Raw genomic sequence first — 22,806 nt, forward strand, 5'->3', positions numbered from 1 at the left:
TGTCTGCGGCTTTACACTGAAGAATCTCTCGTTACCTTTCACGTCTCCTCCTTACAATCTTAAAACGGCTGTTACACGACCCTCTCAGGATTTACAGTGACACAAGAAAACAATTTATTCCCGCTAAAATTAATTTATTGTTAATTAATCGATTTCTTTTATGAATATAACCTTTTACCCTTAAAATACAATCTCATTTTAACTGCGCTTTTAGAGTGAAATATTTTTCATCACTCGCCACAACAAAGTGGTCACACTTCGGTCAAAGCTAAAGGAAAACAAGGCAGAACGATTTTTGCAAACATGATAACACTGTGGAGGCATTTCTCATGGTTGCTTTAAGCTTCAATCAATGTTTGCAGTTATGCACTGAAGAATCTCTCGATACCTTTCACGTCTCCTCCTTACAATCTTAAAACGACTGTTACACATCCCTCTCAGGATTTACAGTGAAACAAGAAAACAATTTATTCCCGCTAAAAGTATTTTATTGCTAATTATTCAATTTCTATTATGAATATAACCTTTTACCCTTAAAATACAATCTCATTTTAACTACGCTTTTAGAGTGAAATATTTTTCATCATTCGCCACAACAATGTGGTCACACCTCGGTCAAAGCTAAAGGCAAACAAAGCAGAAAGACAATACAGATTCTTGTTCCTGGTTTCAAATAATTTAAGCAAAAAGGGATATTATTCCACCCTTTCTCTCTCTTTGTGGGAATGAGATGGATACCCGACCTTAGCCGCGCTTGACATCAGACATTACAATAAATAAATTGCATGGAAGTCACAATTTAAAACTAAAATATGCTGCACTGGAAAAGTAGGTAACTTGTGAGGTGTTACGCGTTCGTTCTCCTTTCCGAAAAAGAACTAAACCAAACGTGGTTTTATGTATCTTGCGAAGCCGAGAGATTCACACGGTCAGCATTTGAATTCACTTTTCTTCCCCTCTCCTTTTCTCTACAGCTTATCGAGTTCGCTTTTTAACGTATCCACGGCCTTGCGCATGCGTCTTTCTTCCTCAGCATCAGCACATTGCGTGAGCCAATCAGCACACTGCCTCAAAACAGCCTCTTTCTGAAGACGGAAGTGAGTACGAATGGCTTCTTCGAACCCTAGGGGGAGGGAAAATACAGTTTTGTAACCAATCAAACCTTTGACCCTAAAGTGATTAGATTTTATTTTCTCCTTACAATATCACTCCTATATCAAACATTAAGGTCACAAGAATCACCAAGTAAAGAAGCTCTTGATCATTACACTAATTGGCCTTTTCAGCACCTTAGAAAATGTACAGAGAACAATATGTAGAATATGCATACTGGTGTTATGGTGTGGTGGGTTCGCGCACAAAATAACAAACATTACTTGCGTCATTGCCAAATCATTAGTAAAACTGCACCTCATCGTCAAAATACAAGTAGCTACGAACTAAATCAAAACATCACGCATTTATTTTTGTAATTATTGACTGTTCCTTCTGCATATGACCAACGAGAACCAAGTGGAGTCTTAAATTCGTTAGAATAATAACAAGCAGAGTCACAGTAGCTGTGTTTCCAATAGAGCGTAGTGAGTTATAATAATCTAACTAACCAGGTGCTGGTTCACGTAGCTGCCCAACCATGGCGTGACGTATTGTGTGAAGTTTGATTTTTGCATTGTACTCTTTGCACAGAGCCTGGAGAGAGAGAAACAAGTGAAATCAAAGTCACGCAAGGTTACAGTTATGTCTTAAAAGTTAATGACCCACTAAGGTCACAGTATTGCTAAACCTCTTGGATGGGTACCTGTGCATCGCAGGTGACACGCAATCGTTTCATTTGCTTACCTACTATCCCACTCCTTACTAAAGCCGGGGTTGAGGAGACAGAAAGTAAGGGTAAATAAACTTTTCCAACACAGTAAACTAGCTTCGGCTCGCATGCAGAACTCTTCGTCTAGAGTTCAGGGCGTGAAATACCAGGCTATAGCGTCTCTCAAACCTCACAGTTAACACAAGATAATAAATGGAATCGAAGCGACTCGATTATAATACAATGAATGGTTTGAACCCGGGGGTAACATGGGATAGTGTAGCATAATCGTCTGGGTGAGTGGTTTCGACAACCTAAGCGGAAGTCATCTGCTCTCTGCCACCCTTTTTTTTTTCAGCCACCATCGCAATCTCCAGGTAACACAGCGCAGATAGGCAATTCGCAGATGCAAAACAACCTTTACAGGATACATATCCCTTATCAGAAAGAGCGTGTAAATTATAGCCACATATTCTTAGATTGGAATGACAACATCAGCTTATTCCTATTCATCATCATCACGGACCAGTGTGGGTAATGAACAGTAACAGCAAGGAAAGAATCATAGAGTAAAAAGTTGACGCAAATTTTACGCAGCAAACTTGAAAATTGTGGTTTCATTACTGACTTTGCTTTTCAATTTCAGCGTCAACAAAAAACACGTCCATTGGTCAAACAGAGAACCGTTAAGAATTTCACTTACGTCTCCCTCGTCGGTTCCTTTGATGCCTTCGTAACCAGGTTCATTAAAACACGGGTCAGGAGTAAACATCATGCCTTGAATTGACAACAAAACCTGGCAAAGCATCAAAAAGAGAAATACAGTTCAAAGCACAACTTTGTCTCTACGATAACAGGAAAAAAGTAAAAAACTCAATTTTAAGACAGAGCTCTGGTTTCGAAGATGGAGCGGAACCAGTAGTCTTGGCTAATAAATGATGAAGGCGTTATGGTTACCTCTCTAACTAGCGTCAATTTACCTGACATTTACAAAGTCCTCATTTACTAATGGTCGGAGTCCGAAACAGAAGATTGAGAACGTGGACCAAATTTTGTACAACACCTTTCATTCCCGCGATTAAAAAATAGTAGTGACATATATTTCAGGCGCTCACCAGAGGGTCACAATTTCAATCCCGACTTTCCCTTGATCACCATAATACTTGTTTCCCCGACTCGTCATGGAACGTCAAGAAATATTGACGCGCAGTAGTAAACTTTCCTCTACAATCCGTTCTCAAGGTCAATTTTTCTTTAAGCATTAGTTTAACCCCAGGATAACGGTTTAGAACAAGAATGTCCCTGTATATTCCCGCACTATCCTGGTGGTTAATACGACGAATCCCAGACCAAGAAAGTTTGGGTTCGAGCCCAAACCAGCTCTTTGTGTTGCGTTCCGTGCTTAAGATAAAATGGAATGATTATACCGCGAACTGAAGCGTTCAACTGAAGGAACCGACTGATTATGAGAAACAACAATTAAATACGCATGACTTAGCCCAGTAATGTATCAAAACCTAAAACTGCATCCCTACAGAGGCGCTTTCAACAGATCAGGGACAGGACTAGGGAACTTTGTACGTAAAATCAGCATCAACAACAACAATAAATACAAACTCAACGAAAACCAAACCTGGTAAAGAGAAGACTTCTTTGGATCCCATTTCTCACTTGCATCTCCACCATGCCAAGTTCCCAACAAACTTAAACAAACCTAAAGATGTGAACAACAATGAAGAATGAAACAAGACAAATCAAGAAATCAGCGTGAAAAGCATCAAATGGAACAATCTTGGCAAAGTACAGCTTGAAATTACCTTTCCATCTGCGTAGAGATTCGGGTTAAACCTGCAGTGAAAAAAAAATTGTATTCAATAACTTACAATACCTAGAAAGAGACAAGAATCATAATTCAGAAGTGGAGAGTTACAAGCTTAGAAGAATGAGTACAATTCTTTACAAACCGCTCTATAATTTACAAAAATCAAACAATAAATATCAAAAACCTTACTACCTCACCTGACTGTACCATTACCAGTTGTGATGATTTTCACCAAAGGTGGGTCAACTGGATATGAAGACGGAAAGTAGATATCGAACACAAAGCAGCCTCGACTGTAAGGCGTATCTACGGTGCCGGTGATAAGAGCACGGACAAAATCCATACGGTTCTCATCCTGCGCGGGAAATAAAGAAAAAAGTATTATCCATTATCTACAATTCTTAACTCGCTAGTTTCCAGGTTTCTGAACACTTACTGTAAATCAAATCAAAATTAATTGGATCGCAGGAGTGGTACATCACAGAGGAGGCTTTTCGTCTACTCTTTTCCAGGTTGAGTTGGAAATTCAAGTGTTTTTTTTTTTTTTCTGGTCTAAGTAGGAAAACCAGCTAGCCCAGGGAAAACCCCAGGGAGGAGAACCAGAACGAAAAAAAGACCTTAACCTAGGCGAAGCCAGGTCTGGGGAATCAAACCCCTGCAATGGGATACAAGCGCTCTTCCTACGCCAAAAGCGCTCATTCCCACCGGAAAGACTTGTTATCCATGATGGGCTTAAGGGCCAAAGGCACCTTTAAATGGGGCGCCATATTGAAAGTGAAGAGGCATTTTTGAGGAGTTTCCCAGGGGAAGAGTTAATCTGGTTGCAAAGACCTCGTCGTTAATTATTAAAAGGGTGTTAATGTAGGACGTGTCCGAGGTAGGCGGTATCTTGTGTCAAACTGGGAAGCAATATGAACCTAGTTAAGCGGTTTCCTCAAAAAAAAATTTTAGCCCGCTCACTTCCTATTAAATTAAGTTGAATATGTATTCCTGCCCAAGAAAACAAGGCTTCTCCTCACGTTTTACACGGCGGCGAGAAGAAACTTTACCGGACTAACATCATCACAGTAAGTAGTGAAAAAAAGCGGAATCATTCTAACCTGCCTGACAAGTATAGAAGAATTTGGATGGATCGGCAAGTTGTTTTTCAGTTGAGTTGCTTCACGCATAAGAGCCCGCACTTTACCAGACCTGACAAAAACAAGCGGTCAAAACAAAGTAAGCTAAATGTCTTGCACGTGATTAAGAAAAGGTTTACAAAAATCTACCTGGGGCACATGGGCTGACTAGCACAGGACCGGAAGGCATGACAATCCTGAAACGAGAAAAGAATAACCCTTTCATCATAGTTTACCCAATAAAACCATCTACGACAACAACAAAAAAAGAGAGAAAAAAAAGGTCTGGGTTTGAATGCTGGCAAGCTCATTGTGACATGCTCCAAAACACAGCAGAGGAGGGGGGGGGGGGGGGGAGGGAGAGAGAGGAGAGGATACCTACCATACAATAAGAACCCGTTAGTAACAATTATCCTAGTAGCTCAGTGCTAAAGGAATACGATTAAGCTCTGGGTATAGTTGCACACGAGGCCCGCTAAGTTAACCCAACCGATATTTCTCCTACTCTGGGCGTTTTACTTAAGTTCAAAAATGACCCATGGTCTGTGAGTAGAGAACTGCTGGACACATTGAGGTAGTTCTTTTGGTCATCGTTATCTCTGAAGTGATTTGCTTCAATTAAAACTGAGTTAAGACAGACTTTGGCAAAAAATTTACAACGGAGGGAAGGCTGGCGCACACCTTGACTGAAAGAACACTAGACCACGAGGGACAACATTTAAATCCGCATGACCGGTCCAATAGAGTTTCAACACCTTAGACTGAATCCCTGACAAAGGCGCAGACATTTTCAGACTTAAGTTTCCAGATAATAATGTTACACTACTCCCTTTTCTTAAGTGTTTCCATGGACGGCGAAGAGACGCACAACAAGTTTTCCACAAAGGATAGTTTATCTCTAGATTCTCTTGAGGTTTCCGAAAACGGGAATAATCTAAAAATATCTTACGTATTATTAATTAGGAATACGACCTATCCAGACAATTCAGTCTCTAGGCTGGATATCCTCTTTCCTGGTCTACATAACTCAGATATTATACGCTTAGTGAATAAAATACTCCAAAATTATCATCAAATGTATCAGTCGTGTACTGATCTTACCACCAGCTCGGCTGCTTCAAACTTGATTGATTCAAGTGTTTCGATATAGGCTTGGTCAGCCTGTTTTGGGTCACAAGGATCCGGTGCACAAGGTCCCTCCTCACCCCCCTCGGGTGGTTCTTCTAGTCCATTCTCGTCTGTGTTTGTTTCGATCTCCCACACAGAGAAATTTTCATCTTCGCGTGCCAACAATGAGCTCACCTGTGAAACATTAATTCAACGTGCCACTTTCAATTTCTCTGCATAAGAATCTGTGAATGAGCAACTAATATTTTGTACTTTTAAGAGGTGATGGCTATTAGGTTGTAAAACGGTTGTCCCTAATCCATGTCAGTAGATGAAATATTGAGTTTTTATTTTTGTTTTTGTTTTTGTTTTTTTTTGGGGGGGGGAGGGGAGGGTTATGTTATAATTTAAAGTACGAGTTATTATCACAAAGTCAAGTTTCTTCTCCGAAAGGAAACGCTCGGTCCAACCAGCTTCAGACGTCTTACTTAAAATAAGTACGTAACACTGTTGCTCGTGTACTGCGACCATTCGGATGGGAGTAGTCCTGGGGTCCGTTTCTCGTAGTTCCCAGTGACTCAACGGCCCAGTAAAACTGTTCTTTTTATTCAAGATGAGGGTTTCACAAGTTTTTAAATAAAATTACCAGCTAATGTAAGAAAATCGACTGGTTAGGATGCCAGAAGCTGCTTCTATATTCTTTAAATTTTGACTTAAAATCGATTCTTCCACCACGAAGACTCTGGGAAGGTCTGCTGTCGGTAGCAGTTGCAGATGTCTCGCAACCTGAGCGGAAGTCATTATCAGAGTCACGTGACCACTTGACTTTCATGATGACTTTCACTCAGGTTCTCGTGACATCAATCACAACTGTCGACAACTATCCTCTCCAGGCCTGCTCTCACCAGGACGATAAGACTACACGGTCAACTGGAATCGTGGTTTCTAACCATTTATTATATGAAATACTCTTCCTAAAAACTACCTAATTCCTTTTTGTAAATGACACAAAAATGCTATAACACTAACCTCTTGTACAATTCGTCTCAAGTCTTCGACCACGAAGTCTGGAGCGAGATTCTCGCGCTGAACAACACGTAAAGCTCGCTCGACGCTGAGCCTGCTGTAGTCTGGGTTAGCAGCAAGGCATTTCACAAATTCCCTCTCCTCACTAGCATTTGACATGCGCACTAACACCGTCAAAATCTTGACCAGTAAATCACGAGGGTCGAACGAGTACCTGCATGTAACAACAAAAATACATCCTAGGTAATATACAATAATATTTAATAATATATAATTATGAAATAAAATCTAAGGATATTTCTCCCTATCAAAAAAGTTGGGGGAAGGTAATCTAAAATTGCTCATTTTGGAGATAAAGCGGAAATTTCGCGAAGCCAAGAGCTAGGAGTATCTTAAACCATAAAAAAAAACCCAGCAAAGAGTTAATGAGAACTGACAAACTTATCAGCTGATTTGACACCAAATACTCCTAACATATCTACTAGAAAATGTATAACAGCCAGGAGAGAGAAATACGAATCAGATCTCAAGAGGTTAAGGCCACCATCTGACTCTATCACACAAAAATGAACAAAAGATAATTTTCGAGCCAGATCGATCGTTTCGCTTTTAAAGAAATCGTCCCTTGATGATTTCGTCACCAAAAAGTTATTCTAGTAAAGAGGCTCTAAATAAAAGTGAAACACTTGTCTGAATTCCTAAATACAAAACATACACTTTTAAGTTCAATCAACAACTTACCTATCCATGTTTTCGACTTTCAAATCCATACACTTGCGGCCGCACAGTGAGTCCAAAAATCCAATTATCTGAGGGTCAAAAAGAGAACACAGGCGGCTGAACTTAAATTCATCGATTTATCGAAACGGGATTCAAAAGGTTGAGGGTAAAAAACCGGCAGGTTCTTTTCCATGATATGATGAACTAATCTCCAACACCTAACCTCTGAAGTAAGGTAAGCCTTTATACGGGCCCAGGTGGCCCATGGGGCCGGTGCTTAACTCCGGTTTTCTTAGCATGAAGCGACTAGGAGTATTGCTACTCCCCCCTAGATGGGATGCTAGTCCATCGCAGGGTTACCCCCAGCACATTTGCTGGTACCCATTTTTACACCTGGGTGAAGAGAAGCACTGTAAGAGTAAAGGGTCTTGCCTAAGAACACAACACAATGACCCCGGCCAGGACTCGAACCCGGACCACCCGATCCGGAGTCGAGCGTACTAACCATGAGGCCAACCTCTGAAACTAGGCCATAAATATAAAGGGGGTAAGACTCTAAAGAAACTGCGATGCTGCGGGGAGGGGGGAGCGGAGAAGGGGTAATACAAGATCATCTGGTTTTATCAACTGAGTTGATAATATGAGTTGGCCACCGTTAAGAGTTCCTAAACCTGACGTTTCGAGCGTTAGCCATCCGTCAGAGGAATTGTGGGTTGTGCGTGGTTCACATATCGAAAAATGAAGCTACGCTATTGGTGGGAACAAGGTAAAGTGAAAAACACGAGGTGATAAGCTGGGAACACATACCGCTGCTGCAGCCCTGAGTGACAATGGAGAACGGGAGAAGCAGCGAGCCACTTTCTCTTCTTCTGTGATCTTCTCCAGAAAAGCTAAGGTTGCATTCGCCTGAAAGATGCAGCTTTGATGTTATTTATTATAACTACGACGAATTCAACATTTAAATTCACACAACAGCATACCATTTGCATACAGGATTTCGAAACGTGCTCTTCGCCTTTCAAAAAATGTTCCTTCTCCTGTCGCTGATCTACACTTAACTCCTTCCACTTTTCATCTGTGCAAAAGAACAAAACTTTTTTCAAGGTTGGATATCGACTTAGATTTCCGCATTACATTTTTACGGAAGGATGCTACTCTAAGAAAAAAAAGGTAGAGAGATAGAGAAAGATAAACGATTTGTTTTTGTTTTTTTTTTCATTATTTCTATTTCATTTTTAGATAAGTTGAGGGTGTATTGATTAACAATGCCGCATTGGTGATCGTCTAAAATTAAAATCAGTTAAAAGATGACTGGGGCATTGGCTTACGTCGACCACGTTTAATCATCGATTAGAATATTAGTGACGTTTGCTGTCAATCAATGGTGACAAAAATGCTGACATGGGTTTGTGGCTTATTCTACACTTCAGCATTTTCTGTCTACCAGTCAGTCAGTCAGTCTATCTGTTTGCCCCTGTCGGCTTTAGTCGGTCTGTCCATCTGTCTATCCGTCTTTCTATCCCAGTAGGCTTTTAGTCTATCAGTCTGTGTGTCTGACTTTCAGTGTGTGTGTGTGTGAGTCTGTCGCAGTTTGTTTTCCGTTTGTTAGCTCACCGAGGGATAATTTAATGGGTTTGCCGTTCGTTAACCTCTCTTGAAAAGCTACCTACCACACTGCTTGGCACACTGAAGTTTCCTAACATTTGTTAGGCGGAGCAAGCCATCTTTCAAAACGTAAAGAAGAGTGTCAAACACAGCACCTAAGAATGACTGATGAAACAAAAAATAGTCATGAAACTTGACTACAATTTGCGTATTGACAGAAATATACAATAACAATATGATCTAGCCTTGTCTGCTTTACCATAGTATAGAAAAAAGAACAAACTTTTACCTGACGAAGGACGCTCATGGCCGATGATTGTCTTACCTGAAAACTTTCCGTTCCACATTCTTGTAAAATCGAAGGTAAACAGTCGGGTCTCTTCCATAGCTTTTCTAATAACTTGACAATTTCAAACCTAAAACAGACAGTAAGGAGAATTGCTGGTGAGATCTGAGAGTAAAAGGTTTAATGATACTTCCATTCAAAACGAAAAAAATTTCCAGGTCCGCGACAACTAAAAATGTCTAAAATCCTTAAACATCCTGCATAGGTTGAATATGTTGCGTCCTCTTCTAACGGGACAAGATCGCTTCCTCAGCATTCCCGTAAAGGCAGCTACAATATTGGATGTGCTGTTGCGTTTAAAATCTCAGGACAGCAAAAAAGCTGATTATACCTGGCAGAAAATTTGTCAAACTCTTCTTTGTCCACGTCCAGGCCCTCCACGATGTCAACCGAAGAGTAAGTATGAATAAGAGCTGGACCGAGTTTTTCTCTCACCGCTGGGCACATAGCAACGCAGGCCACCATGTCACCTTCGATACCGCTGCAAATCAGAAAATATATAGGCGAGTAAGGTCATCAGAGATCACCGACAAAACCTGATAAATCATTCCTAAACCCTTCCTTACCTTCCCCACGTAGTTGTCTCCAACAGTTTGTTCTTCCTGAAAGGCACAGAAAATTGTCTTGATTACTCAATTGGTAAAGAAAAATGACGATTGTAACTTTCAACAGGCATTTTCACCTTTGTCAAACAGAAAATCTTCCTCAACATACCAGTTAAACTTAAAGACAAACCAGAATTAGAATCAAATCAAAATAATTGGGAGTCGGGAGATTCATGATGAGAACTTTATTTATTCTATAAATTACGACACAAAGTCTTGTCATTAATGATTAAAAGAAAAAATTGAAAATCCCGATTTATAGTAGAGATAGATATATATACCTTTGCTTTCCCTTTCTTTTATCCTGCTAATTAATTCTTCGCAAACACTAATCTCAAAGAGATTCAAATTAAGTAACACGAAAACGAAAAAAGAAAAATTGCCCCTTCAATTTACCTTTCAGAAATTTTTAACAACAAATGCAGTCATATTTAGAAGTTCATCTAGAGCCCTGGTTGAATGTCTGAACTTTGCAATCGCTTCTATCTCTGTTTTTTGTTTTCCCTTTTTTTTTGCTTGTTTCTTTCTTCCTTTCTTGTATGTGAACCTGTTTGTTTAATACTCTCTCCGTCATTTGTTGTGTTAAATTGCTCGTTTCTTAAAACATTCTCCTCTGCACAATAATTGAACATAACTACAAAATACCCTTTAGATCTCTGGCATATTTCAGCAAATGACAACAAAGCTGTCACAGTTCTCGTGGCTGCCACTGGTCCGGGCATGATGTCTCTCCGTTCCATAAGAGCACAACAGCAGTCAACGAAAATGCAGATCTAAAACACGAACAATTTAATCATAAATAAGACAAAGCAAAAGTTGCAAAACGTAGTCCTAGAGGTAGGCTTTTAGAAAAATTGTCAGGAAGAAATATTGTGACACGAGTGGTATGGCGAGCAATATGCACGCACATTGAATCACATGATATTATAAACAAAATACCAAACTGCGATCTTGTATTGTCGTCACTCCTTTAACACGTGTTCTTACACGAACGTAACTCTTCTTTAATGAAAAAGCACATTTGTTATCTTAACGGGCATCGTCTCTAGCACCTCTTGCACACGTTCTCTTGCCCGCGTATCTCCCCTTAAGTATGCACTCGTCTCTCTTTTCGTAACGCACGCGTATCTCCTCTTCAGTACGCAATCGTGTCTCTTTTCGAAGTGCACGCCTCTACTCAGTCAAGCGTCCAAGTACCTTCCAGTACGTTCTTGCACGCGAATTCGCGCTTTCCACTTTGATCGAACTTGCTCATCCCTTCTCTAATATGTGCCTATTTCTTCTCTCACACACGGTAATCTCTTCGCTATCGCATGCGCAATTCTTCTCGCGCAGTCTCGGATGGACAGCTCTCCTCCAGTAAGCGCGTCTAAAAATTGAGAGCTTAAAAGTGTTCCCTGCTAGCTGACTACTGAACCAAAGTATGGTGAATTAAAACCAATTAAATACTCACGTCCAACCCTCTAAGAGCGCCAGGTTTATGTGCGGCGACGAAACTAAACCAAGAGCACATGTCTTTGACGTAGAACTCGGGAATATTCACAAGTATCTCTCGCTGCCTGACTCTGATTTCGTTTTCAGACAAACCCTAAAGCAACAAAATCAATAAGCTTAGTTGGTAATACAACGCCTTTACCAAGTTCTCAACACCGAACATTATTTTAATACTACATTTATACAAACCACTTATCTTGAAAATACGAGTAAACAATTGTTGGACGAAGTCAAATTCTGTTTTCCGGACCATATGGTCTAGTCAAAGTTATTTATGTATTTATTTATAAGCGATATATATGCAGGCTAGCCCAGTTCAATGCAATGGGGGCCAGTTGTGGTCTTGAAACTCTTGTAAAATGGGCTATTGAGTGCTGATGGTCTTCTTATACAAATTCAACACGTTTCCTTTTTGTTTCTTTCCTTCCTGAGTACAGACCGTCTCCTCCATGTAAAACCCCTCATCCCTCTCCTAAACCCCGTATGAACTTTTTACCTGATACTCAGAAGCACAGCTGTCAAGAAGATGAAGAAGCCAGGCGGCGCTTGTGATGTAAAACTCTGAACACAGCCTCATGAAGTGGTCGTCCTCCAGACAAGTATTCCATTGAAGTACGAATAGCTATAAACAGGACATAACAAGTGGTTCACATGACAAATTGCTTAAACGTGAAAGCAGCTTACATCGAAGAGCATTTTTGATTGATTGAGTCTGAATTCACCCGTATCATGGCGAAAGTTTTCTTCTAATAGAAGGCCAGGAACAAAAGAACTACTTGGGGTCCTACGCTGGCGCAAGACCATTTTAAACCCCAATTCAACAAGGAGATCAGGAAATTGTTGTTTGCTCTTGAAAGATATTTGCCTGAACTGGTCAGATATATTTGTTTACATGATATACACTCACCACAAGCATTTTTTTGGTTTCCGCTTCAAAAGAGCTGCCCTCCTTCATTTCAGATAACATCGTGTACTGTCTGGAATTTTAGGAATAAAGAAATGTACCGATCTTGGAACGAAGGAATTTATTACCGAGAATAAGAGAATGTCTGAATGGGTAGTCTGTGATGCACTGCGGGAGAAAAGTCGGTACTCGCGAACTTAGGCGCTAAAACTTGGCGTAACTGGCCATCGAGAGAGCCAAACACAATAATGGGAAAAATAACCGATCTCTTTTGCCAAGTTTCAATTATCGTATTTTTTTTTGGTTGTTGTTGATCTTTACTTTTTGTTTCTGTTTCTTTTTCCTTGGGCTCTTTTCAAACGCTCGCGCACGTTTTCATCATGGAGATATTTGTGTAACGTAGCTACACTAAAAATTTGAGCAAATTGAGATATTAACCCTCTAACTCCCGAGATCTGATTGTTAATTCTCCCCTCTAGCTGCTAAACATTGCCTTGTAAATTAGTTATGAGAAGTTGGTGTAAGATCAAGATAACAACTACTACCTGATAAGTTTAAATATTCTCATTTCCTGTTTGCTGGATAATAAGGATATGATAGGGAGAAGTCTCATGTTGATCACTTCTAGAAGTTACAGGGTTAACTCAAAGGAGGCCTATCTGCTTGTTCATCATCGAGATAGGAGCTATCGCCTTGGCAACTTCACAAAGGGTTCAGTTGCTTTTCAAAAACAGGATTGCAACAGACTGAGTTTTTAAAATATATGAATGAGTACTGAGTATGTCTAACCTCATGATTCTGTTGTAGTGTTGAATGGTAGTGGTGAGTCCGATATGAAGCGCGCGGTGCGTGATGTGAAACATCTCTGTTATCAGTTTGAACTGACCTACAAAGATAACATCACATGCAACGTCGAGTGTCAAAAACAAGAGGAACAGTAATACAGTAACTGGTTTGACCTCGGGAACAAAAGATCGACGAACAGACAATCCGACGAACATAGACCAACGTAGCCTACGTGTAGCCGTACCATTCCCCCCCCCCCCAAAAAAAAAAGGTGAAACGGAAGCGAGGCTATACGTAGGCTAAGTCCTATGAAGGACTGTTGCCCATAACAGTGACTGTCGTCTTGAGAACTTAAGCGGGAGCCTGCATCGGAGTCACGTGAAGAGCTGTTCGTCAATCACTTGAGGGAAAACTGGCTCGCGAAAACTGATTGATCATTTTTTACAGCGGGATGGGAGACAAGGTTATAAAGACAGACAAAGAGAAAATAGAACGCGTGGTGGAACAGTTTTACTAAGACTCGCCATTTTAGGAAATGCGACATTGTTTGGAGCAGATTAATAAACGAAACTAAAAAAAAAAAAAAAAAGAAACGAAAAAATAAAATCACTGATCATTTAGCAACGATAAAATATGCATGCACATAAAGAGAAGGAAAATAATTACCCTTAAGATCTCCTGAGGGCAAAAGCACACTACGGAGATCCGTTCTGTCCTCATTCTCTGTTCCTGCATGGAAAAAAAACAACAACATATGCAACCTGTATTAATTAGAAAATACTTAAAGACAGTTACATGAGCACATTACAAGATGACAGTTGATGAAATTAGTAAGTCGAACAAAAGATTAGATTTAGATTAGAACCTGCTGAATGAGCGATTTAAGGTAAAAGGTGTCCAACGATTTTTTTTGAAACTTTCCTTGATTGTTCCTACCATCTCTGTATCAAAATTGGTTTAGAAATTGACGGTTGGTCGAGAAAGCATGCGAAACCCCCCGCAACTCTCTCGGCCTTTCAGATGCATCATGTTAACCATTGGCGACTGGGCTGATCGCGTTTTGCCGAGCCTAAGGTTTACTTTCTATGAGTTCTCATTGGCGCCTTGTGACGTTCACCCCTTTGTCTATCATGACTGGTCGACGTTCTTGCTCTGGTTTTTGTTGCATGACAATCAGTCAAAAGGTCGTCGACACTACAAAGATTAGCGCGAGGAAAGAAAAAACTGTCCCTAATTCAGATTCGCAACTCGAAGTAATTTCCAAAAAAGTGTCAAACATTTACTCTAACGATATCAATCTGAGGTGCAAGTCTCCCGAACTAACGGTCTGCCGAAACTGTTACTTACCAATGTGTCCACCGGCCAGCGTTCGCTCGTTCGTGAATCTTAAACGGCAAGCTTTGGAGGTGCAGTAAAGTGCTTCAATTTGTTTGTATTTATCTTTCCCTTTGGTCAGGAGGAACGAATCACACATCTGAAGAGCCACTGAGCAAAGATTCACCATAAAACCTACCACCAAGAGAAACACGAGTTCTGAAAGTTACTGTAACTTATTACAGATGTTTCGTTACCGTAAAGCCTCTTGTAAAACTATTAAAATAATCGAGAATTCTTTCCTTCACAAATCCTCTTGTCACCATGGAGACTCGTGGATTAAAAACTCTTTAGGACAAAATTTTCTATTGCGAATGGAGAAATACTTTATGATGGGAACTGTCGAGAGTTCATGAGAAATTATTTGATAACAAGCGTCGTTCAAAGCATTTCTGCTAATACAAATTTGTTTTCACTCTATCTTACCATCGTTGGCCACTGTTGCCTTCATCAAGTTATCTCTAGGCAAGTTTGCTGACAGTCTCAGATCATTGAGTGAGACAACCCCGGCAAGCCATGCTATTGCGCTGAAAGACAAATACATATATCCTTAAAGTTTAAGTGACTTTTCCTCTGATACTCACGAGAATGGATAGGGGTGCCGAAGTCATTTAAATCTAAAGATGGCAAATGCTATCCTAACCGTTCCAAAACACACCGAAACATGAAGATTTCTACAGTTGCAAGTTACAGTTTGCGCTTTTTTCTGTTCTCATGGCCTGTCCTGGGAGACGAGACATTGAATTCTTACCTACCAACAACCATCAAAATGCGCGGGACTGAGTTTTAAGTTGCATATATAGCACGGAATAGTTAAGTCCATACTGGAGCCTATTGGCCCACCCAGCCCGCGGTGCTTATCTCAGTTTCATGTAGCGACTAAGAGTATTACTACTCCCTCCTGTATGGGATGCCAGTCCATCGCAAGGTTACCCCCAAGCATTTCATCGGGCTTCCCTAAAAATTCTCCAGAAGCCATTTATACTCCCGGCTGGAGAGAGAGGCACTGTGAGAGGAAAGTGTCGTGCCCAAGAACACAAAACATTGACCCGGCCAGGTCTCGATCCCAGATCTCTTGACCCAAAGTCCTATGCACTGACCGTTTGGCGGCTGTGTCATCCGTGTGTTGCAGACGATAGTGCAAACAACGCCCCAACCCTAAAGGTGTTGACAACATGCTATAGAATACAAATCGCACCCGGTTACGCACGAGGAGTATGACTTAGATTTCCACTTACGCTAATTATTTTCTGTAAGGCCAAAAATTGCAAGTGAAAAGCGCCATAACAGAGTACCAGTATGTATATTTTCCATACTGCTTTCCATTCACTTCCTAAGGTACTGACACAGATCATTTTTTCAACCATTAAGATCTTCGTTATTTGGTGATCATTTCCTTTATTCGTATGAATTTAATGTGTGATGCAGGGGAAACAATGTAAGGAGTAATTAGATGCTACTCACTCTAGGGGTCAAAAGGTAAATGAAAATACCTGTCTCGATTATCAGTTTTCAGCAGCTTCACAAGAGCCTTGTAAACAACATTCTGGCAAGAATGAATGCCATCCATGATTTGAGACTACAAGTGAAAGGTAAACTATTGTTATGTAATGAACGATTTCACAAAGGGAAGAAAAGAAATAGCTGATTCCCTGATGTAAGAACATTGCAGTCTGCCCTCATTCATCTTTTTTCTCACCCACAATATGAAATGCATAAAAATGAAATCATCTCTAATGGGGTTGCAAACCATCACATGGTGTTATCTGAGCCGAAAAAATATTACGTGAGTCAAACTCTCTCCTGCCAGTGAGATGTTGTATGAAGATTTGATGGAAATAAAGCAAATAAAATAAAGTAAATAAAATAAAGTGCACATCAAGAAAATTTTAAAAGAAAATTGTGTTAACTTTGAGGCTACATTTCATAAACAGAGAAAATTTCACATGGCGATCCATATCACAGCTTAAGGAAACTTCACGTTACGTACTTGAAGTTGATCAACGTCGCTACGGAAGGCCTGCGGGAAGTGAGGCAGCTCGACAAAACAAATGGAGGAACGCGACTTCTTGTCTATTTTAATATCCATTGTAGAGGTTGCCAAGAAGGACGAGAACAGCGATTTGTGTTGGAAGAAGACACCCTGGGCAAAACAGACATTCACTGAATATTTAATATCAAGTACACAAACAAGGGAGTGTAAACAACTTTCGTGTTTTTTTAATCAACAAAATTGTTACCAGCTCGTTTATTCCAGTGTCCAGCTCTCTTTCAAGAGCTTCAGCCAGGAAGTCACCCATAACAGGCTAAAAGCCAAAACAATAGAATGCAAAAGAAATCGAATTAGTCAACGTTCTAGAACAGTCAGTTTTCAAAAACCAAAGTGATCACTACAGCCAATCGGAGTGAAGGTTGACATCATCATTAGCCGATCGGAGTGAAGGTTGGCATCATCATCAGCCAACTAGAAGTCAAAGCAAAAACTGGTATATTACATGAAAAGCGGGAAAACGCGAGCCTCCAAATCTGGATTGGTTTTAGTTTTGGATCTGATTGGTTGAGAAGATGGCGCGAATTTCCTGGACCTATGACAGAGCGAAGTTAAGCAAAACAACTGAATAAAGGGGTAAGTTTCTAAAGAAACTGTGGTGCTGCGTCGGTGGGAGAGAATAGCGGTTAATTTAGTGTTAACAACTGGGTTGAAAACGTAAATTAGCCACCGTAAAGAGTAAAAAAATTTACGGTGGCTAATTTACGTTTTCAACCCAGTTGTTAACACTAAATCACCTTAGCAAAACAACAGCAATCAGGGATTACTCTCAACGCTCACATGGTAACTGCTCCAACTAAGTGCGTGTTTGAATATTTATGCCTTACCAAAGAAAGGAGGGTTTCCAATCCTCTGAAAATACATTTGCACTCCAGTGTGATCTCATTTATCCTATATGGTGAAATAAAAAGAAGTTTGATAAGATTTTTCATAATTCAGATGCTGACAGTATTTACTGAAACGTCCCTGTAACATGTCTGGCTTTTTCTTGCACCTAAATTTTCGGTTTTTTATGCCAATCAAAGCAATAATTGTCCAACATACCTTTTCACTCTTTCGACTTGCTTCCCTCCGACTGTAATCTACGGATAAAACGTACGAACATCAATATTTTAACTGATACACAGCAAAATGTATATTGACTGAAATGTAGTGAAGATAAACATGTAACCGTCTCACTCCAAGATCTTGTTAGTAATTCTCCTTACTGTCTGCCATACAATTCTTATGATGTTAGTTCGGAGAATTTGATATTGGATCAAATAATAATCCCTTAATTGAAATTTTTCTTTGTTCTCATCATCTCTCTGCTTCATATTGTATTGATACTGTAAGGAGAAATTCTCTCTCGGTCATTCATGGGAGAACCACAGTTACAGACGAAATTAAAGCTGAATGAGAAGCCAGAGAGAGGGGAACCTAAAACTCATTACAAGCATGAATCAGAATTTGTATCATTTCCAAGTTATAAAGTTCCACTACTTTCCAAGACCTTTCCAAAGACCCTTTTTGACATTCATTTAAGAATTTATGTTTCAAAATAGCCTTATTTCTTACTCTTTTCTTCTTAGAAAAATTAAGCAGTAGTCATGTTCCATGACCTTTCATGGCCAACACTCAAATTCCAAGACTATTCAGGCCTGGAGCATGACATAAGGCATAAAATTTCAAGACCACCAAACCTTGAGAATGCAAACCAAAAGCAGGAGGGGGAATTTCTACAGAGTTAGGGAGGTACTTTCCATGGAAATTTTAAGTATACTTTTGTACATCACATTAAAGGGAGGGTAAGTCTGCTGCCCAGTCCACCTACATGTGCTTTCCTAGTTTGCGGGTTTTTCAGATAGAGCAAGGGTATATAACGTGAGCTAAATTTATCAACTTGACAAGGAAATCCCCTCCTGAAATTGCATTATATTTTGCCTAAAACACTATTTGTCTATAATACCATTTCAACAAATGTCTCTTTCACTTCTGGGTCCTCTTTGCCTTTTTCCAGCAGTCTGTTGAGAAGTTCTACAGAAACTGTCACTCCATCGCTTGACCAGCCTCCAAGACTCGACAGGAAATACTGGGATGGACCCTGGTAAAAGAAAATTATATTTTACACCATCACACTGCTCTTGTACCCCACAAGCCTGCATTAGGTGAAAATATCATGGCTCTGAAGGAAAGATGGGTGTAAACATCCAAACCAATTCATCCAAGAAGAAACATAATTATCTTTTACAATATTAAGTACAGTATATATTTATAGAATGTACCTCTGATTGGCCTGATTGGACAAAATCTGCCCACAAGTCATCTTCAACTGCTGTAGGACTTGCAGCAGCTGCAATTTAAAAGAATCGTTTGTAACTAACATGAGACATATATAAGATGGTAAGTTACCCATAAGCCATGAAACCATGGTTCAGATTTTACCAACATCAAATCCATCATCTTGGATACAATGAATCGAGGGGAAAAAAGGTTTGAGAGTATGTTACAACTCACCATGGACAAGATGCTTCAAAATAGTATTTACACAGGGCTCCATAACAGCTGAAGCCACTTCCTTCCAAATCTTTTCTCCATCTTGAATCAATTTGAAGTTCTTTGCAGGCAGCTGAGAGCAGCGATCAAAGCATTGAATGGCAAACTTCATTGGGTCCTACAAAGAAAATTAAATGAGCACATTTTGAATCAAGTGTTCATTTATCCTCAACTGATACCCCTCCCCCCTCCCACTACTTTCTCAAGGTGTCATCATTATGTCTTCATCTCCCATTGCTGTCTTTTCATTTCAATTCATTTATTAACTCTTAACAACAAGAAAGGCAAGAAACTGGTGCATAAATAACACGATTTCTGTTGTAAATCACAGGTTTACCTAATCTTGTTTACATTGAAAAATAAATGTACATCTCTACAAATGTAAAATACATTGGTATTTACACGTAGAAACACAAACTTACCATTTCCCGATAAATTCTTTTAGCGAGAAGTTTTTCTATCTTCTATAAAAACAAAAAATGATAAACATACAGGTAAGAAGATAAGTACCACTTCTTTTAACCCTTTAACCTCCCAGATCTTATTAGTAATTCTCCTTACTGTCAACCATACAGTTCTTGTGATGTTAGTTTGCAGAATTTGGTATTGGATCAACTTAAAATCCCTGACTGATATTTTTCTTAATTCTCATCACTTGTCTGCTTGATATTGTATTGACATTGTAAGGAGAAATTCTGTCTTGGTCATTCATGGGAGTTAAAGCGTAAAACCAGTAAATAATATTTTCACACAATTTCAAAAACCACAGTTATGCTGGTCCAGTAACTTTTATTGAGAATTACAAGTTAATTCTACCAGATTTCTAGCATTTCATTGTTGTTTACCTTGCCTGAGTCATCACAGCTGACAGGCAGTTCAGATGCTTCAACTTGCAAAACTGCCAAACCTCTGTCTGTGTCAGTCTGAAGAATGAAAAATATGTTTAGAATGGCAGGGCAACCAGTCATATGATTTTCAATCTCTAGTCACGACCATAAAAGAATGCTTTGCAAATGTTTGCTCTGACAAAGGGCTAACGATTAACGCGTCAGCTTTGAAACTCTTTACAGTGGCCAATTTACACGTCTATCAACTCAGTTAATAATACTAAATAACCCTGTTATACTCTCCCACCAACACAGCACCACAGTTTCTTTCGTAACTTACCCCATGTAATGCTGGTTAGCTTTTGAGTTGCAGTCTGCATGTGGTTATAAGTGGGGCTATGTATTACCAAATCATTCCAACAATCACAACACCAATAGGCTATTATTACATCATTTTCAACTGGCAATAAAAAACACTGCAATCTCTCTATACCTTGACTTGTGGAACATGTGGATCCTTTTTGGATCTTTGATTTTCCTGTAAAGATAAATAAAGGAGACATTTAACTACCCAGAGAAATGTAACTAAATTGGGTTCAGAACCTGTTGTTAAAATAAAGTGACAAAAAGGAGGTCACATTCATTTAACACACTATCATACATTTTAGTGTCATATCGACAACTGAATCTTTCTGCTAAAGGAAGAAAATACCACTTCTTCAGGGTTTAACATTTTATTTCCCTCTTTTCTTTTGACATCAAACAGACAGAGTCCCAAATGCCCATGACTAATAATATTCTTTTCCACAGGCAATAAGTATGTACATCTATGATCTTAGTCACAAGTCCCTCTAAACAAAATTTATCTTAATTTTACAAAAGTATACACTATAATACATAAAAATCAATTCCAAAATTCTTTTTTTAAATCCTTTAACTCCCAAGATCTGATTGTTAATTCTCCACTCCCGCTGCTACAAATTTTCCAGTTATTAGTAATAAGAATTTGGTGTTAGATAAAGATAACAACTTCTAACAGACAAGTTTGAATATTCTCATCACTAATTTGTTAGATAGTGTATGGATATACTAGGGAGAAGTTACAAATTAATCACTTCTGGGAGTTTAAAGGTTAATAACACTCTTCTGCATGCTGGCTAGTCCACTTACAAAAGAGCACTCCAGAACTTGCATCAACACTTTCTTTGCAACATCTTGATATGGCAGGTCCTAGCAACAGCAAAATGATAGTATGAACAGATACAATTACAAGTATATGTGCCAGCTCTCAAATTTTGTTTTCCCTCATTCTTCATCATGCTGTCAAAATCCCAATTCTAATATTCACCCATACTTTATTCAAATATTATTCTCTTGTACATGAGATGTCTCACTACATCCACCTGGATAATAAAAGAAGAATATTTCTTCAAAAGTTTGTGTCCTTTCCATGTCCATGGCACATTATTCCTTGAAAGTTTGGGTACAGCAAATTCCCATTTCACAAAAATGTGATAAAATTTCCTTAATAATTAAATTTTCCAGGAACAGTCTGCAGACACTGGAAATTTTTCAAAATTCTATTTTGTTACATAAATTACCCCTTTGTAAATTGTATAATATTATCAGAGTGTAGTTGAGGGGCTCATGACTTTGATTAACATGTACCTAAGGGGTCCTTTAGGGGTACTAAATGGATTCTCGAAGGTGCTTGAGATGTTTCTTTAACATATAACTGGCCAAGTAATTTGTTACACAAAAAATGCCTGGTTCAATGATTGGCTCGCCCCTTTAGCTATAACAGAATGATGCAAATCATGGAACTCAACATCATAATAGAAGCTATTAATACCATGTCTGTTCAAATAGAATTGGTCTAACCTGTATCTTTTCTTGCTTGGGTGCTAAAACAAACAATTTTTATAATGTTAAGATGAGCACATTTAAATCTTTTATCAAGTATAGTATCAGTCTTAAATAATATCCATTTTATTGAATGTTTAAGATGATTCACAAAATAATTTAGAGGTAATAGCATTTTTAATGAATAACATAGCATTGTGAAAAAAAACTGTAAATAATTATCACAGTCATATTTTCAACCAGCTGTCATAAGAAGTCAAAACTCTACTAACTCCTGCTGGAAATCTATAACATTTGTAGCTGATGATACCTGTTGGCCTCTTCGACAATGATGTTGAAATTTCTTTCTTGACTTCTGTTATGTCTTTTATTTGAAACCTGTCAGCCGTAGTTCCTTGACTACAACCAGTGATGGGTACTGGACTATGCTCTGATGTTGACGTTCTGACTACAGAAGGCTCCACTTCAATGGAGGAAAGTGACCTCCCTGTATTAGGAGAGGAGGGCTCTGAACTCACAGTGTTTGAGCTTAGAACTCTTGACCCATCTCTTGGTTTGTTAGTTCCAGGAACTCTCCCCTCTCCAGAGTTTGTAGCAGTTACCTCACGATTTTCAACTCTTTTTCGAAGGCCCCTCTTGTTTGAATCTATTGAAGGTTGTCTGTTTAAAGCAGAAGTTTCTTTCACACAAGCTGGAGGTGAGTTTTCTGTTTTGGTGTCAGATTGTTCACCAGCTAGCTTCCGCAAACGCGCAGCTCGAACATCAGCAACCTCAACTGCTAACAAATTGAGAAAGAAAAACTTCAAGTCCTTACTGACAA

General features: G+C 39.3%; 1 protein-coding gene across 2 annotated transcripts in view; it reads right to left on the bottom strand.

Moving 5' to 3' along the window:
• Positions 1 to 113: 113 nt before the first annotated feature.
• LOC113685338 (uncharacterized) overlaps positions 114 to 22,806 on the bottom strand; it is a 26,210-nt gene continuing 3,517 nt past the window's right edge. The window contains exons 5-43 of one of the 2 annotated variants that reach the window (XM_089200383.1): positions 22,297 to 22,761; positions 22,005 to 22,027; positions 21,294 to 21,353; positions 20,617 to 20,661; positions 20,142 to 20,219; positions 19,719 to 19,760; positions 19,258 to 19,414; positions 19,026 to 19,093; positions 18,710 to 18,844; positions 17,806 to 17,843; positions 17,589 to 17,652; positions 16,952 to 17,017; positions 16,702 to 16,854; positions 16,205 to 16,290; positions 15,138 to 15,238; positions 14,685 to 14,846; positions 14,004 to 14,066; positions 13,341 to 13,437; positions 12,555 to 12,624; positions 12,144 to 12,269; positions 11,607 to 11,741; positions 10,799 to 10,926; positions 10,115 to 10,150; positions 9,880 to 10,029; positions 9,528 to 9,618; positions 9,268 to 9,367; positions 8,578 to 8,672; positions 8,405 to 8,503; positions 7,619 to 7,686; positions 6,881 to 7,091; positions 5,846 to 6,046; positions 4,895 to 4,941; positions 4,727 to 4,817; positions 3,824 to 3,981; positions 3,622 to 3,652; positions 3,438 to 3,518; positions 2,508 to 2,600; positions 1,605 to 1,689; positions 114 to 1,123 (exon numbers count right to left, since the gene is read on the bottom strand). In XM_089200383.1, coding sequence (XP_089056509.1) covers positions 969 to 1,123; positions 1,605 to 1,689; positions 2,508 to 2,600; positions 3,438 to 3,518; positions 3,622 to 3,652; positions 3,824 to 3,981; positions 4,727 to 4,817; positions 4,895 to 4,941; positions 5,846 to 6,046; positions 6,881 to 7,091; positions 7,619 to 7,686; positions 8,405 to 8,503; positions 8,578 to 8,672; positions 9,268 to 9,367; positions 9,528 to 9,618; positions 9,880 to 10,029; positions 10,115 to 10,150; positions 10,799 to 10,926; positions 11,607 to 11,741; positions 12,144 to 12,269; positions 12,555 to 12,624; positions 13,341 to 13,437; positions 14,004 to 14,066; positions 14,685 to 14,846; positions 15,138 to 15,238; positions 16,205 to 16,290; positions 16,702 to 16,854; positions 16,952 to 17,017; positions 17,589 to 17,652; positions 17,806 to 17,843; positions 18,710 to 18,844; positions 19,026 to 19,093; positions 19,258 to 19,414; positions 19,719 to 19,760; positions 20,142 to 20,219; positions 20,617 to 20,661; positions 21,294 to 21,353; positions 22,005 to 22,027; positions 22,297 to 22,761 — 4,154 coding nt within the window. In that variant the 3' untranslated portion in view covers positions 114 to 968. Of the gene's footprint in view, positions 1,124 to 1,604; positions 1,690 to 2,507; positions 2,601 to 3,437; positions 3,519 to 3,621; positions 3,653 to 3,823; positions 3,982 to 4,726; positions 4,818 to 4,894; positions 4,942 to 5,845; positions 6,047 to 6,880; positions 7,092 to 7,618; positions 7,687 to 8,404; positions 8,504 to 8,577; positions 8,673 to 9,267; positions 9,368 to 9,527; positions 9,619 to 9,879; positions 10,030 to 10,114; positions 10,151 to 10,798; positions 10,927 to 11,606; positions 11,742 to 12,143; positions 12,270 to 12,554; positions 12,625 to 13,340; positions 13,438 to 14,003; positions 14,067 to 14,684; positions 14,847 to 15,137; positions 15,239 to 16,204; positions 16,291 to 16,701; positions 16,855 to 16,951; positions 17,018 to 17,588; positions 17,653 to 17,805; positions 17,844 to 18,709; positions 18,845 to 19,025; positions 19,094 to 19,257; positions 19,415 to 19,718; positions 19,761 to 20,141; positions 20,220 to 20,616; positions 20,662 to 21,293; positions 21,354 to 22,004; positions 22,028 to 22,296; positions 22,765 to 22,806 lie in introns of both variants that reach the window. The other variant, XM_089200382.1, reaches the window with a different exon arrangement.

Source organism: Pocillopora damicornis, chromosome 3, assembly GCF_964200805.1.
Source record: "Pocillopora damicornis chromosome 3, jaPocDami1.2, whole genome shotgun sequence".
Classification (NCBI taxonomy): domain Eukaryota; kingdom Metazoa; phylum Cnidaria; class Anthozoa; order Scleractinia; family Pocilloporidae; genus Pocillopora; species Pocillopora damicornis.